The sequence below is a fragment of the Vulpes lagopus genome, chromosome 14 (genome assembly GCF_018345385.1).
Source record: "Vulpes lagopus strain Blue_001 chromosome 14, ASM1834538v1, whole genome shotgun sequence".
In the NCBI taxonomy this organism is placed as follows: domain Eukaryota; kingdom Metazoa; phylum Chordata; class Mammalia; order Carnivora; family Canidae; genus Vulpes; species Vulpes lagopus.
This window is the reverse complement of record NC_054837.1, coordinates 25586201-25601297: the sequence shown is the minus strand read 5'-3', so window position 1 is coordinate 25601297 and position 15097 is coordinate 25586201. Positions and strand designations below refer to the sequence as shown.

General features: G+C 49.3%; 1 protein-coding gene across 1 annotated transcript in view; it reads right to left on the bottom strand.

The window, feature by feature from the left end:
• The window catches only part of RBM19 (RNA binding motif protein 19), a 122066-nt gene that overhangs the window by 64535 nt on the left and 42434 nt on the right, over positions 1 to 15097 (bottom strand). The window contains exon 21 of the mRNA XM_041729239.1: positions 12075 to 12191. Coding sequence (XP_041585173.1) covers positions 12075 to 12191 — 117 coding nt within the window. The remainder of the gene's footprint in view (positions 1 to 12074; positions 12192 to 15097) is intronic.

Below are 15097 nucleotides of genomic sequence, written 5' to 3'. Positions count from 1 at the left end.
GCCTGCCAGACCCAGTGTCTGAAGGGACAGAGATCTACAAGAACCTAAGAAAGTTATGAGCTGGTTTTTTTTTTTTTAAGATTTTTATTTATTTATTCATGAGACACAGAGAGCCAGAGACACAAGCAGAGGGAGAAGCAGGCTCCATGCAGGGAACCTGATGGAGGACTCGATTCCAAGACCCTGGGATCATGACTTGAGCCAAAGGCAGATGCTCAACTACTGAACCACCCAGGTGTCCCTATGAGCTGGTTTCTTAGCTCTCTGAGAAGGGGGTAGCAACACATAATTCTTTTCTCGCACTGCAAACAACAGATACTTAATATTTTTCGATGTTCTTTACAATACCAGGTTCATGTGAGAATCTACAACATAGGAGGAGATCCCAGGAGATCAAATACACATAGGAGGTCAGTCTCTTCATTTCCCTGGGTTCAATTAGCTTCGATTTAAGTGATAAAGTATAAATACTGTTTATATAGCACATAAAAGTTGGGATAATTTCTCTTCTCATTCCTGCTGCCTCTACGCCTGGCTATTGTCTGTGTCTGTTGACTGTTGAATTCCTTCTGACCAAAGGCTCAGTCCACCTGCAGCTGACCCAAAGGACAGAGGATTCTCCTTTCTCTGACCACCCCCTTCCCCAGGTTGCAAATGCTAATAATATTTGGGGTGCAAGTGTCTTGAAGGGAGTGAGCCTGGCCTTACTCCATCAGAAATCCCTTTTAGAGCACCTTTAACACTTAGTCTTCACTTGCTTGCCCATGGTGATGGGCAACTCACTATTGCAGGGTGTGGCCAAATTGTTCCTTTATGGATTTGGATATTTGTTTTTTTTTTTTTTTAAGTTTTTATTCTGAGATAATCATAGACTCACAGGCAATTATAAGAAATAATCAAGGAGATCCTATATGCCCTTCAATCAGTCTCCCTCAGTGGTAACATCTCAAAATAGTACAATATCAACAGCCAGAAAAATCAACAATATAATCACCGACCTTATTCAGATTCCACTGGTTTTACATGAATGCATTTGAATATATGTATTTAGTTTTATGCAATTGTACCACCTGTAGACTCATGGCCATCAAGACATAGAACATTCACCTCAGGGATCTCCTGTACTTCTGTTCACAGACACAACCATCCTCTCTCTCTCCATATAACTGATCCCCAATCAATGCTCCCCATCTCTCTAATCTTGTCATTTTAAGAATGTTATACGAATAGAATCACACAGTGTCTACCCTTTGGAGATCTGCATTTCCAGTTGGCATAATGATAATGCTCTAGAGATTTCACCCAGGTTGCTGGGTGTACCGAGAGTTTGTCCCTTTCTATTGCTTCGTAGTAATCTATGGCACAGATGAACCATGGTTCATTTAACCACTTGCCCACTAAAGGATATTTGGGTAGTTTCTGGATTTTGGCTACAAGGGATAAAGCTGCTATGTGCCTCTATCTACAGGTTCCTCCCCTCTCCCTCCCCCCTTCCTTCCTTCTCTAGTAGCTTTAGTGAGACACAATTCACACACCATGCAATCCAACTAGTCAGTGTATGATAAGATGGTTGAGTATATTCACAGAGTTGTGACTCATCACCACAACTGTAGAAAATTTTCATCAGCTTAGACAGAAACCCCAAATCCTTTAGCAATCACCTCCCCAACCCCGTTCCCCAAGTAACCATTGATTTACTTTCTTTCACTCTACATTTGTCTACTCGGGACATTTTATATAACTGAGATCACATAATATGCGCTCTTTTGGGACTGGCTTCTTTTCTCTAGCATAATGTTTTCAAGGTCCATCCATGGTATGGATGGACCATGGTATGGGTGCACTCATTCCTCCTGGTGGCAGGATTACACTCCACAGACCACAGCAGGTTTATCCACTCATCAGCTGATGTGCACGTGTACAGGTTTTTACATTAACTTCAGTTTCCATTTCTTTGATACCGATGCACAAGAGCAGAACTGCTGGGTTGCACAGTAAGTGTGGGTTTAGTTTGGAAAAAGTGCCTATTCTCTTCCTGAGTCACTGTACGATTTCGCATTCCCACCAGCAATGTGTGAATGGGTCCAGTTTCTCTGCATCCTCGTCAGCATTCTGTGTTCCTCTTGTTTTTTAGTCTAGCCATGCTGATGGGTGTGTATATTCACTTGTCTTTACTCGGCTGAAGTCTGACTCTGGGTAACATCTGCTGCAATGATCAGCAGTCTCCCCTTGGGCTCACCTGTGTATGCTGGCCAGCCTTCGGTCCTCTAACCTGATAGAACCTAGTCCATGCCCCTTGCCTCCAAACCAAATGGGCCCACATTAAGAGCTGGATTCAATGGGCAGCCCTGGTGGCTCAATGTTTTAGCGCCGCCTTCAGCCCAGGGCATGAAACTGGAGACCCAGGATCGAGTCCCACGTCAGGCTCCCTGTATGGAGCCTGCTTCTCCCTCTGCCTGTGTCTCTGCCTCTCTCTCTCTCTGTGTCTCTCATGATTAAATAAATAAAAAATCTTTAAAAAAAAAAGAAGAGCTGGATTCAAGATATAGCCTTGCCATTGGGGGGTGGTGGTGGATGGGACACCTGGGGTTTGGACCAGGTGATTCTGTTGAGCTGCATCCCATAGCTGGCTATCCTGGAGTTCATTCGCAATGACAGATTTTTTTCCCCCCAAATAAAAACATGTCCGGCAAGGACTGCTACATTCTGTGTTTGGGACACTCCCTTCAATGAAGAACGGATTGCTTGGCATGTTTTATTTACAGCCTTGTAACTGTTATCGTCTTTCCAAATGGAGTGCTCTTGAGGGAAGGACTGGCTCCCCAAAGCACATGCCAAATATTTGCAGACTGGCCTTAATAAGCATCATGGACGCAGAATCTCAGACATGACAACATGCCTGGGGACAGGCATACTGAAAAAAACTTAATAAATGTGCTGAATGGGTCCAGGAAAGGGTTAAAAAGGCACATCTCTATCCCTGGAATTTGCAATGGGAGAGGCTGCACAGAAGGGGAGTGATGGGGAGTGTGAATCCGACTTTGCAACTTGCTTGGGGTTTTATGGCTGGGCAGCCATCTGCCTTGTGTGCTTCGGCTTCGGCTCCCGAGGCTTGTCGGGGGAGGAATGAGTGAAATCATGAGCACCAGAGCACTTCAGGCCCTGGCAGAACCCTCTGGTAAGGAGCTGTGCAAATGTCTGGGGGTATCGTCAACTGCGCCTCCCTCACACAGCAGAGAATGTGCCGAGAAGGAATGTGGATACAGCAGTGCTGATGCTGCGGCTGACATCTGTGGGTGATCCAGAGCTGTTCCCGAAAGGAAGGCTCCCAGGCACCCCTAAACACGCATGCACAGATCAAATGAGAAGCACAGCTCTGGCACTACCACTGTGGATGTTGGTGACGTGTGATACATCATGGGCCAGGAAAGGGTGGGCACAGAGAATGGGGCCGGTGCCTCCTCGTGCTGCCCCACCCCTGAACATGGTGCATCATCCAGCTAGTTGCTGAGGACCCCAAACACAGGAGCTGTCCTCCATTCCTGTCTCCATCACAGGAGACTCACTAAAGCCATCAATCTGGAGGAGTCTGCGACTGTGCCCCCAGACTGACCTGACACACACTTCTACCACCCGCACCTGGTCCAAACCACAATCACTTCAGGCCCAGATGGCTGCAAACACCTCCTTGTGGGCCTCCTCACATCCTGCTCTGACCCTCTTCTCTCAAGATCTTTTACGAATGTAAGTCACCTACCACTCTTTCTGCTCAGAACCTCTTGTGGCTGTAGAATAAAACACAAAGGCCTGAAGTGCAAAGGGCCAGGAATAGTCAAGGCAATCTTGGGGAAGAACAAAGACACCAGATATCAAGCTCTTACAAAGCCACAGTAATTAAGACGGTGTATATTGGCACGAGGGTAGACAAATAGACCCAAGGAACAGATTAGAGAGTCCAGCAGCAGACCCTCACATACACAGCCACCTGATTTATGACAAAATCAATACTGCAGAGCAGAGAGGAAAGAATGGCCTTCGCAATAAATGATGTTGGGTCAATTGACTATCCATGGGGGGAGGGGAGGAGAGGAGTACCTTGATCTCTACCTCACGCCATATACAAAAATCGATTCCAGATGGACTTCATACCTAAATGTGAAAGGTCAAAGCTTTTATAGGAAAATAGGAGACTATCTTCATGAGCTTGGAGGAGACAGGGATTGCTTAACTAGGACACAAAAGGTTCTAACTATGAAGGGAAAAAGCAAAAGACATTAAGAGCCCTCTGTTCGTTAAAGGACACCATTGAGAGGATGCCATTAACATACCCACAGAATGGGAGAGGGAAGGACTGCAACCATATATCCATCACAGGACAACCAGAACACATAAAATTACATAGGAATTAGAAAAAAAAAATACGAAAAAAATCAAACAACCCAACTTTTAAAAGAATGGGCAGAAGACTTGAACAGGCACTCCACAAGGGTCTAAACACATGCTCATAAGCATATGAAAAAACACTTGATCTCCTTAGCTACTAGGGAAACACAAATTTAAAAATTAAAACCACAATATGATGATGCCATTATACACCCACCAGAATGGCTAAAAAGAAAGACAGACAATACCAAGTGTCGATGAGGACCAGGGGCAACCAGAACACTCAGACCCATGGGGAGTACAAAATGACACAGTCTCTTTAGAAACCTGACTGTGATATTTACTAAAGCTGAAATATGCACATCCCATGACCCAGCAGTTCCACTCCTACAGGGACACCCTACAGAAACATAGGCATGCGGTCACCAAAAGACATGCACAAGAGTACTCACAGAAGCATTCTTTATTCGAAATAGTCCAAAATCTAAAAACTACCGAGCGCTCATCAGTAAAACGGATACATGTATTTCAACATGTTCACACAATGGAATACTATACAGCACTGAGATTGAACAAATCACAACAACCTAACAACCCAGAAAAATCTCACAACAAAAAATATTGGGCAGAGAGACCAGACACCAAAGAGTATATATGTTATGATCTCATTTATGTAAACAACAAAACTGGCAGTGCAAATACGCGTTTCTGGAAGGTAGGATAATGGTGGGCAGGGAGTGAGTGGGGGGCAGTGAAGGGAAGGAGGCACTGGGCAAAGGGCAGGCTGGGAATGTTCTGTTTCTTGAGCTGGCTGCTGGTCACACCTGATAACAAGTTTAAAAACCATGTAAAGCCCTGATCGTGGCCCACAGGACTGTAGCCCTGTCCACTGGTCTCATCTCAGTGCTGTCCCTCTGTTCCTGCTCACCCTGCCCATTCCCCCTGAGGGCCAAGCTCATTCCCACCTCAGGATGTGGCATCCGTCGCCCCTAGGCCTGCACCAGAGCTTATGAATGGGATCTTCCTGGAAATGAGGTCTTTTTTTTTTTTTTTTAATATTTTGTTTATTTATTCATAGAGACACACAGAGAGAGGGGCAGAGACACAGACAGAGGGAGAAGGAGGCTCTATGCAGGAAGCCCGACATGGGACTCAATCCCGGGTCTCCAGGATCACACCCCAGGCTGCAGGCGGCGCTAACCCACTACGCCACTGGGGCTACCCAGGAAATGAGGTCTTTGCAGATGTGATCTAGGCAAGATGAGGTCACGCTGGATTTGGGTGGGCCCTAAATTCACTGACCGCTGCTCCTCGGCTCAGCTGAGAATGAACGAACACATTCATACCGTCCTTTAAAAACTCAGCAAAGGCGAATAGAGGGGTGAATGGGCAGAGTACAGAGCACTTTCAAGGCAGCAAAAACACTTTATGGGAGACTGTAATGATGGGGGCACATCATTCCACATTTGTCCAAATGCATGGAATATACACCACTGAGAATGGACCCCAAAGCAACTTGCAGACTCGGTGACAGACATGTCAGTGTAGGTTCACTGAATGTAACCAACATCCCACTCTGATGGGAGATGTGGATAATGGGGAGGCTGTAGGCAGGGGATGTATGGACACCACATACCTTCCTCTCAATTGTGCTATAACCCTCAAACTGCTCTTTAAAAAAATGGCTCTTAAACAAAAAAGACCTTAGCAAAGCAGGGGGAACAAGGATGTCCCTGATGAGAAAATATGTCAGAGTGGGGAAGTGGCCTGCAGAGGTGAACACAGCAACTCTCAGTGGGGCCTCACATCTCACAGTTCAATGGGGGTCAATGGGGCGACAGCTTTACCTATTAGGTATGTTTTACAAAAAGGGGAAGAAAAAAAATGACGTCTCGGTAATTAATCTGAAAGACAATGCCAAAAACCCCTAGGGCATGCCCCAGCTCCAAAGGAGCCCTACGTTTAACTTAGTCCAGGGATCAGCAAACATACCCCACAAAGGGTCAGACAGTATTTTATGGGCTTGTGGGTCAGCTGGTCTCAGATACCGCTACTCGACTCTGCTGCTGTGGTTGGAGAGCAGCCGACCAACAGGAGAATAAATGAGTAGGGCTGGATGTGGCCTTGGGGTGTAGTGGCCTCCATCTAGGGGCTCCCTGTAGGGATGCGTGTGGGGGGATGACCTATGCAGGTAAGGACGGTCTCCTTATTACATCCCTTCTAGAATGTGGCTGAAGGGTTTTTCTCCCACCTACCCACAAACTCCTTCTCAAATGGTCCTTCTGGGATGACTCTTGGTAGCTGCCCAAGGCTGCTTCTTGCAGAGCTTCTCCCCTGCAGAACCTGGCCCCATCAGTCCTGGGAGCTCCGCAGAGAACAGGTTATAGGGCTCCTAGCATTTGGAAAAGTACTGCTCACAACCAGGAGTTAATCAGGCAGTGACCCCATACCTGGGAGAGGGGAACTTGGCTGGCTCGCTATCCTCAGCCCCTCCCTCCATGGTCATGGACACAGTCACGGTCACTGTGAGGAGAGGAAATGAAGAGAGAGGCCAGGGACAACGGACATTGTCCACAAAGAGGGCACAACAGGTGCACTGGGGACAGGAGATGCAAGCTGTGTAATTAAGGTCTCGAGACACCTGTTGGGAGCTCACCCATTCACACCCATAGCAGGTTGTTCACACCTCTGAGGAACAAAATAACCAAAAAAAAAAAAAAAAAAGGATCAGATGAAAAAGATGAATAGCTCTCTCCATCTGTAGCCCACAGCTACTGCCTCAATCTTTCTGCCAGCAGCTCTCACCCAACACCCCTGACCCTTGTGGATAATTCCAAGGAGGTAGGTGGGTCTCCAGAGTGAGCATGACCAGGTGGGGCCACTGCAGAGCTGTGTGGCCCTGGGCAAACTCCCTAACCTCTCTGTGCCTCACACATCCTGCCTTTATCAGGATTCCCTAAGCAAAGCTGTGCAGGGTAGATCTATGTGCTTAGCAAACATTTACCAAGCACCCTCTATGTGCACCAGAGGACAGAGCAGTGACCAAAGTGTGATTATAGTCTGGGGTAGGGGTAAGAGACACTAAACCACCACATGGACAGCACTCCAAGGGCTGGGAGCTTTGAGAGAACAGGACAGGCCAAGCCATGCTGGCTGATGGCGAGCTGAAGACATATTTTAAATCGCTACTTGCAGCATGCATGGACTGTGCTTACTCTGTGTCGGGCCCCATCCCACTGGTTTGCAGGCAGGACTGGCTACATAACTTGCAGGGTCCAGTGTGAGACGAAAACTTGGGGCCTCCTGTTCAAACATTAAGAATTTCAGGATAATGACAAGAGAACACTAAACCAAGCATGGGGCTCATGGGGCTACAGGGTCACACACTCACAAAGCCAGCCCTGTTGACAGAGGTTGCCCATGGGATATAGAAGACACAGGGAAGCTGAAGGTCCTTCTGGGAACAGCCCCCATACCTCTGGGCCCCAGGATCCCCCTCTAGGAGGTGGACATTGCAGCTCTGGCATGCTGGTCCACTGTCAGGATGTACCAATAGGATGGATGCATGGGATGGGGTCAGCCTACTGCCTACCACCTCCCAAGTGCTGTGAGCATGAGTCATCCCATTCTCAAGGCATCTGTGCTATCCTGGGACCAGTGCTTGACATCTGGGTGGGAACAAGACCTGTCCATCAAATGCCTTGGCTCTGCGCATGTGCTTGTGTGTTAAGGACAGGGGTCCTGAATGTGCAAGCTTCAGGTGGGAGTACAGACTTTGGTCCTATCTTTGGAGCTGTTCTCTGAACCACCCTCTGTCCCAGGGACCTTCTAATCCAGGCTTTCCAATGGAGGTGGGCAAAGCCCCCCCTGCCCCCACGCATAGGCCCCCACACACGCATTCCTACCCCAAAGCAAACCCAGACAGGAAGGGAAGCCAGTACCTTCTTCCTCTGGAACAGCTACTAGCTTAAGACTGTGCACGGTGCAGGATAAGCGGGGGGCCGTTTTCACCCCTCCTCTGGCTGTGGGGTGAGCAGTCTGCTGCCCCTGCATGCACACACACACTTGCATGGTCCAGAGAACCCCCCTTTCATCTTCCGTGTTTCCTTTTTGGGGTTGAGAGGCCTGTGTCCTCCAGAACTGACCCTCTCCAGCCTGGAACCAGCTGGAGGGGGAGAGGATCACAGTGCAGGAGAGACATACTCATAAAAGGAGGAGAAATACTATGAAAATGTCCCAGGAGACTGTCAAGGATCTGCTCTGCTGTCAGGCTCTGTGAGAGCCAGCCTGCCTGGGGTTCAAAGCCTGGTGCCACCGGTTTTGTGCTGTTTGAGAACCACAGCTAATGTCTGTCAACTACTTACTCCCCACCAAGCCCTGTACTGAATGCTCCACACACAAAATTCCTTGAGGCAGCCACATGGTGTGGGAGTTGGGTGCTGCTCGAGCCAGCGGATGGCCCAGTGGCGGCAGCCTGGCCTAGGGAGCTGGCTTCCTCCCTGGAGATGGAGGCAACACTCCTCTGCGGGGCTGTTGTGGGGAACAGACCTATACTGACAATGCAAAGCAGTGCCCGACACAGGTTGGGCTTCAAAACTTTACTCGATGATAAACGTTCTTACTGTGTCGTCACTGTAGGTTACAGCATATGCGATCAGTAGCCTTACTACTGTTATCTTGTGCCAGGCAGGGGACACTAAGGCCCAGAAAGGAGGTGGCAGAGAGAAGTGCGATCTCCTCATCCACTGTTGTGTCTATTCTGGTTTTTCTAAAGGGCGAGCTTCAAATCATCCCAGATGGTGATCCTGTAGGGGCATGGATCTGCAGTGCCTCTTGGCCCCCGTCTCAAGATGGGGTTCAAGGGGCTGCGGTATGATGCAAGCAGGCCTGACTGCAAGGCTGGTGACCTCCAGAGAAGGCGCAGGCAAATGCTGCCTTGGCCGGGAAGCTGCTGGCAGCTCATGTGCAGGTTCCCAGGAGGCCGTGGAGGGTAGACGAACTGCCACCCCGCAGCGGGCACTCTTGAGAACCTGACCGTGCCTTCCCACAGTCCCACACTCACTCCTGCACACCACAGAAATGTCATTGTCTGACTGCCCTGTTGTTTTGCTCCCTGGTCCCCCACAGACAGTGAAGTCCTCGGGAGAGGGGCCCATCTCTCCTGAAACAGCTGCTTGCCCAACACCTAACACCGTGGCTGGTATGAACGACACGTTCCCACCTAACATAGTGGGACAGTGGTTCCACTGACATGATCTAGGGTGTAATATCCTTCTAGGCCCAGAGAAGGACAACAGGCTACAGAGAGGAGTGGTTCTGAGCCATGGCTCTGGGGCACACCACTGAACTCCCATTCCTGGCTCAACTGAGGGTCCTGGGCTGGACGCTTCAGTGTGCCCAGGTCTCCAGCATCCTTCTGGGTGCAAAACAGGTAACAGCACTGCTCCTCCTCAACACGGCTACGCAGCTTAAAAGAGAAGACACAGCACAAGAAGACACGCAGCTGGGGCCCAGCATACACCGAGCGAACGCTCCATCAGAGCTGGGATTCTGACTACACCTGGCAGGACAAGCCCACAAAACCTGTCTTCAAAATGGACCAGATTGGTTCCCCTAAATCCTGAAATCTTCCCCTGGCTCTGACCTTTGCCGGCCACTGGCTTTGTCTGAAATCCCGACCAGCTTAGCCCCCGGAGAAGGCTCACAGCGACCCCTGCTGCCTGCCGCTTGGAACTGCCTCGGCCCCCAGCCTGAGTGCACAACAAAGCAAGGTGAGCCAGCCGCCAGGGCTTTCCGCCCTCTCTCCAAGGGCTGCCAGAAACTACCACCAGAACAATGGCAGGGAGAAGAGAGACCGCGTAATTACGTTCGTTGGATGCTAATTCCCTGTCTTCTCAAAATAAATATGAAACGGAAGATCAAACAAAGCGTTTTTCCCTTTCCGACTTGGTCTTTTGTTTCCCTGGATAAGTGTCATCCTACATACGCTGCAGACACAAGTGAAACTGTCATTTCGGCGGGATACTATTTCCTGATCAGCACGTGCCGTTTGCGGCAATCCTGTTTTGATCTGGCAGTTCTTAAATTGGACTCTTTAAAAAGCAGACTCGTGTTAAAATAAGCAGGCGCATGAGGCTGAGGGTGCATTCTCTCCTGCAACGACCTTGCTGGCCAACTCCTCGGGACTCATCTCCCTGGGTATGGGGAGATGGAAAACATCCCCCAGGTTGTGAGCCCATCTCACCAGGCTGCTGGTGCTGCCCAGAGGACCCAGTATCACAGCTAAGACCGAGCTACTCAGGAAACCAGCAGGGCTGGCATCCGCATCACTATCCGCTAGCCACGCCTGTGAACGAACTGCACGCCAGTGGACAGTGTATCGGAGGAGAGAGTGACAGCGAGTTCTGAAGCAAATCCCACAAATGGGTCCCCCGTCTTTACATCAAATGAGAGCAAAGATGTAGATGTCATAAAAGGCACTTCTTTCTGGTCTCCTGAATATAGGATTTATATTTTGCATCCACAGTTGACCAAATGAGTAAGATGCTAACTGATGATTCCAACAGGGACCTAGCTCTCCTGAACCTGTGGACCAGAGTGCTGTAGGTTCTGAAGGCCCCGACAATCTGTTCAGTTGGGGCTAATTCCCTCTGCCCTTGCGCTAGATGGTCTCTCTCTGCATCACGCCTGGGAAGGGCCTTGGCTTTAAACATCTTCCTGCGATGCCCCAACATAGAAACGGCTAACCCAGGGCCTGGTTCTAGGTGGTACCCAACTAACCAGAAATGCCCAACAATGTAATGTAGCAGCATGGGGGCAGCAAAATGGTGGCCCCTGGCCATAGGCAGACACTTTGTCCTATACCATTTTTGTTTTCAGAAAGTAAATTAGTTGCCAACTTATTCCCCTTAAAATCAGGATTGCTAGTTTTTCTTTTAAAACATGGGGAACCTGGTCTGATTAAATCTTCCTTTCTGCAGGGCCTTGCTGCCGGCCTTCCAGCTGGGTCTCCTCCCGGCCTGCTCTCCCAGGTCCCACCACCTGGAATGTGTGACCCTGTGCCAGCATCTGCTGATGGACTGTATTATTTATGCAGGTGATTCAGCCTTCTTTTGAAATGGCCTTTCCATGAGAAGCAATGTAGACAGAGGTGCCCAATCTTCTGTTGGTCAGTAGAAGCCCCTGAGGAGCTCTGATCAAAACAGCCATGTCGGAGCTCTACCCCTGACTAACAGAATCCACCTCTGTGGGGGTGGGACCTGAGCAAAGGTATGTTTATTAAAGTCCCCAACTGACTCAAAACTACCAAGAAGGTGGAGAACCATTGGCTTAAGCCAGGAGTGACCTGGGAGGAAGAATTTCAGGCAGATCGTGGACAGAGCTGAGCTTCAGCCATGTGGGCTCCCACCTCATCCTGTTGTGGGTGGGGCTGGAAAAGATCAGCCTCCCTTTCCTTTTGTCTCACCTCAGGAGGAAGAGGCCTGGCTGTTTTGAGACTTTTCTACACAGTGCTCTGGAGAGCAGTGTGTGAGTTCAAGGGGGATAAATCAAAGGCAGCCAAATAATGACCTCTGAAAGACCACTGGGCCGGCCGCCAGCAGAGTCATCAAGGACCTGAAGCCACCTTCTCCAAGGCTCCAGCACGTTCCCCACCCACACTCCACCCCTTGGACCGAACCAGCGCTTCTCACCTGAAGAGCTCTTGGATCTCCCGTTTGTCAGCCTGGAAGGGGATGTTGCGCACCAGTATCTTCGAAGTTGTCTGCTTTCTGGGTACTTGTTTCTTCCGAGTGGATGTCAGGGCTGGCCTGGATGATTGGGGGAAAGGGTTCAGGTTGTTATTCGGGGTATAGGCAGCTGTTGCCCTATATGGACTCCCTTGCCTGCACCACACTGCCCCCCACTCCCCTGCCCCCCACAAAGAGCCGATGCTCTGGTCTGTGCAGGTGAGGGATTCAAGGAGTTGGTGTGGATGAGGAAGAGGTGAAATGTGAGGAAGGTGGTCTCCTTTGGATAACACAGAGCATAACCATCTTCTTCTCAAAACAGCCATGGACATCTGGTTGGCCCACCTGCCCACCCTTGGGTCTCTCCTGCCTGTCATCTGAGAGACCCAGGGGCCAGCGGGGACTGGAGACAGGAAACCTGATGAGGGTGAGGCCAGTTCCTCACCATATCCAGTCTCCACTGTCCCTTTGTGGATGCAGCAAGACCCCAGATGGTCCAAAGGGCTTATTTGAACATTTCCACTGCTCACTGGAAGAGCACTGTCCTGAGGCCCCAGAGCAGTTTCTAGCCATGGAGATGGGCTGGGGTTTAGAGAGGAATCTTATCCTGGGGCTCAGGGCTACCTCTAACACACTCCCACCTTACCTAAGTCCCTACATCAAAGTGGGGCAGGATTGTGAACAGGGAGCTGAGATAATCGGGGTATGGATGCCAAGTTGGCCACATAGGATCTGAATGATCTTGGGCAAGTTAACTTGGCCTCTCTGGGCCTCTGTTTCCTCAACTGGGGAATGGCCCTAATAATAGTGCTGGTCTTGTCAAACTGCTTGAGGACCTGTCAGACACTCTACATGGTGCCCACCATGTGCTAAACGCTCAGTAAATGGCAGCAGTTGTCATAAAGACGATTATTATGACTTGCTTCCTTCAGGTCTGCTCCACATCACTTCCTCAAAGACCTTCTCTAAGTTTTGCCACTAAAACAGCAACTTATCCCTGCCCGACTTTATTTTCCTTCCTAGAATTCATCACCACCTAACTGCATAATATGTATTTGTTTATATTTCCCTTTACTCTTTGTGTCCTAGGGCTATGCTGTCCAATACGGTAGCCACAAGCCACACATGGCCAGCTAAATCTAAATGAAAACAAAATTCAAAATTCAACTCTTCAACTGCTGGGAGAGCCAGCCTCCAAGATGGTCCCCTGTGATTTCTGCCTCATGGTATTCATGCCCTTGGGGAGTCCCCTCCCATGCTCCATTAGACAGGAGATCTGTGTGACCAATGGACGAGAGATGCCAACAGTGACTTCTGAGATGAGGTCGTAAAAGACACTGTCACCTCCTCCTTGCTCCCCCTTGGATCACTCACTCTGTGGGAAATGGGCTGGAAAGACCCTCATGCAATCCCAGGGAGAGGCACCCATGGTGGGGAACAGAGGCTTCCTACCAATAGCCATGGGAAGACACCATCTTGGAAGTGGATCCTTTAGCCCCCAGGGAGACTTCAGATGAAACTGCAGCTTTGGCCCACATCCTCATAGCAACCTCTTGAGAGACCTGGAGACAGAAGTACCCAACTAAGCTGCTCCTGAGTTCCTGACCCAAAGAGATAGTGGGATAATAAACGTTTGCTATTTAAAGCTAAGTTTGGGATATTCTGTTATGCAGCAACAGATAACTAATACACATTTCAAGTGTTCAAATGCCACATGTAGCAAGCAGCTGCCATACTGGACAGCACAGATGCAGAACATTAGAGAAGAATCCCACCACTGAAGAAGGTTCTACCAAATACACTACCCTAGAATGCGAGCACAAGGCAACTCCATTCCTGGCAACTGGGCGGAGTGTGTAGAATACAGTGGGCTTTCTCTGATTTTTTGTTGAATAAAAGAATTACTAAATCAACACTGTGGACACTGGAAATCTGCAAGGTGACCTTAGTTTGACTCCCTGCAAATAGGGCATGGAAAAGAAGATCTCCACCACTGGCTGAGGGCTCACGTGTAGGGCATGTGGCAGACGCTTCATGCACAACCTCCAGTTAGCACATTTTACTCCATAGGCAAAGTCAGCCACCCAAGGTCACGCAGTTCCTGGACTAGAACCCAAAGCTGTGGAGCCCCAGGCCTGGACTCAACTCCCACTGTACCGTTACAGCTCAGGAACCCTTCCCATACCAGGCCTTCTTCTCCTGAAGGATGCTGACATGGCACAGACTGGGATGGGTGAACAAAACCAGAGGTGGCCTGGCACTAGATTCATGAGTTGCTTTGAAAACAGAGAGATGGAAGAAAAAGCAGCGGCTCCAGAACAGTCACCAGCAGCTAATCTGCTCAACGACCACAACAAATGACCCCCACCTGCTGAAAACTACCAAATAAATATCTTAAACCAGCCCTAGGACTGTTAGAAGCAATCACCTCATCACCTGAGGCAATTCGTGACAAGGACAATAATGCCTTACGCAGGGTACGTTTCGTGCCGGGCACTGTTCAAAGCACCTTGGGGGTTATTAGCTCATTTAGACATATAAGTGGGTAGAAGGGTAGGAGCAAAATGAAACTCCTGGGGAAAAAACCCCCACTACTTCAGGAAACTGGTCACTGGGTAGAATAGGTCTGTCTCCATCACTAATGCCTACTGAATCTCTTTCAAAACAACTGGAGGCTGTCTCTGGGCTCTGTCATCCAGCTCCAGGAAAGAAAGGTCTATAAAGGCAGATGTTCAGGTTTTATCACTTCTCTGGTCCCTCCAAAGCCCCCGCAACGACTTGCAACTCTTTGTTGGGTTACGGATACCACCAAGATAAGCAGGATGATTCTCCCATTCTCGCTCCTCTGTTTACAGTAACTGCATTAAATATTCAACTCAGAAGGACTGGAGCAGTCCCAGTTCATCACAGAAATGGGCCTTGGAGTTGGCAAAGAGGACACAAGCTTTGTGAGGGAGAGTCCCAGATGGTGAGGGTTTGGGTGGAGG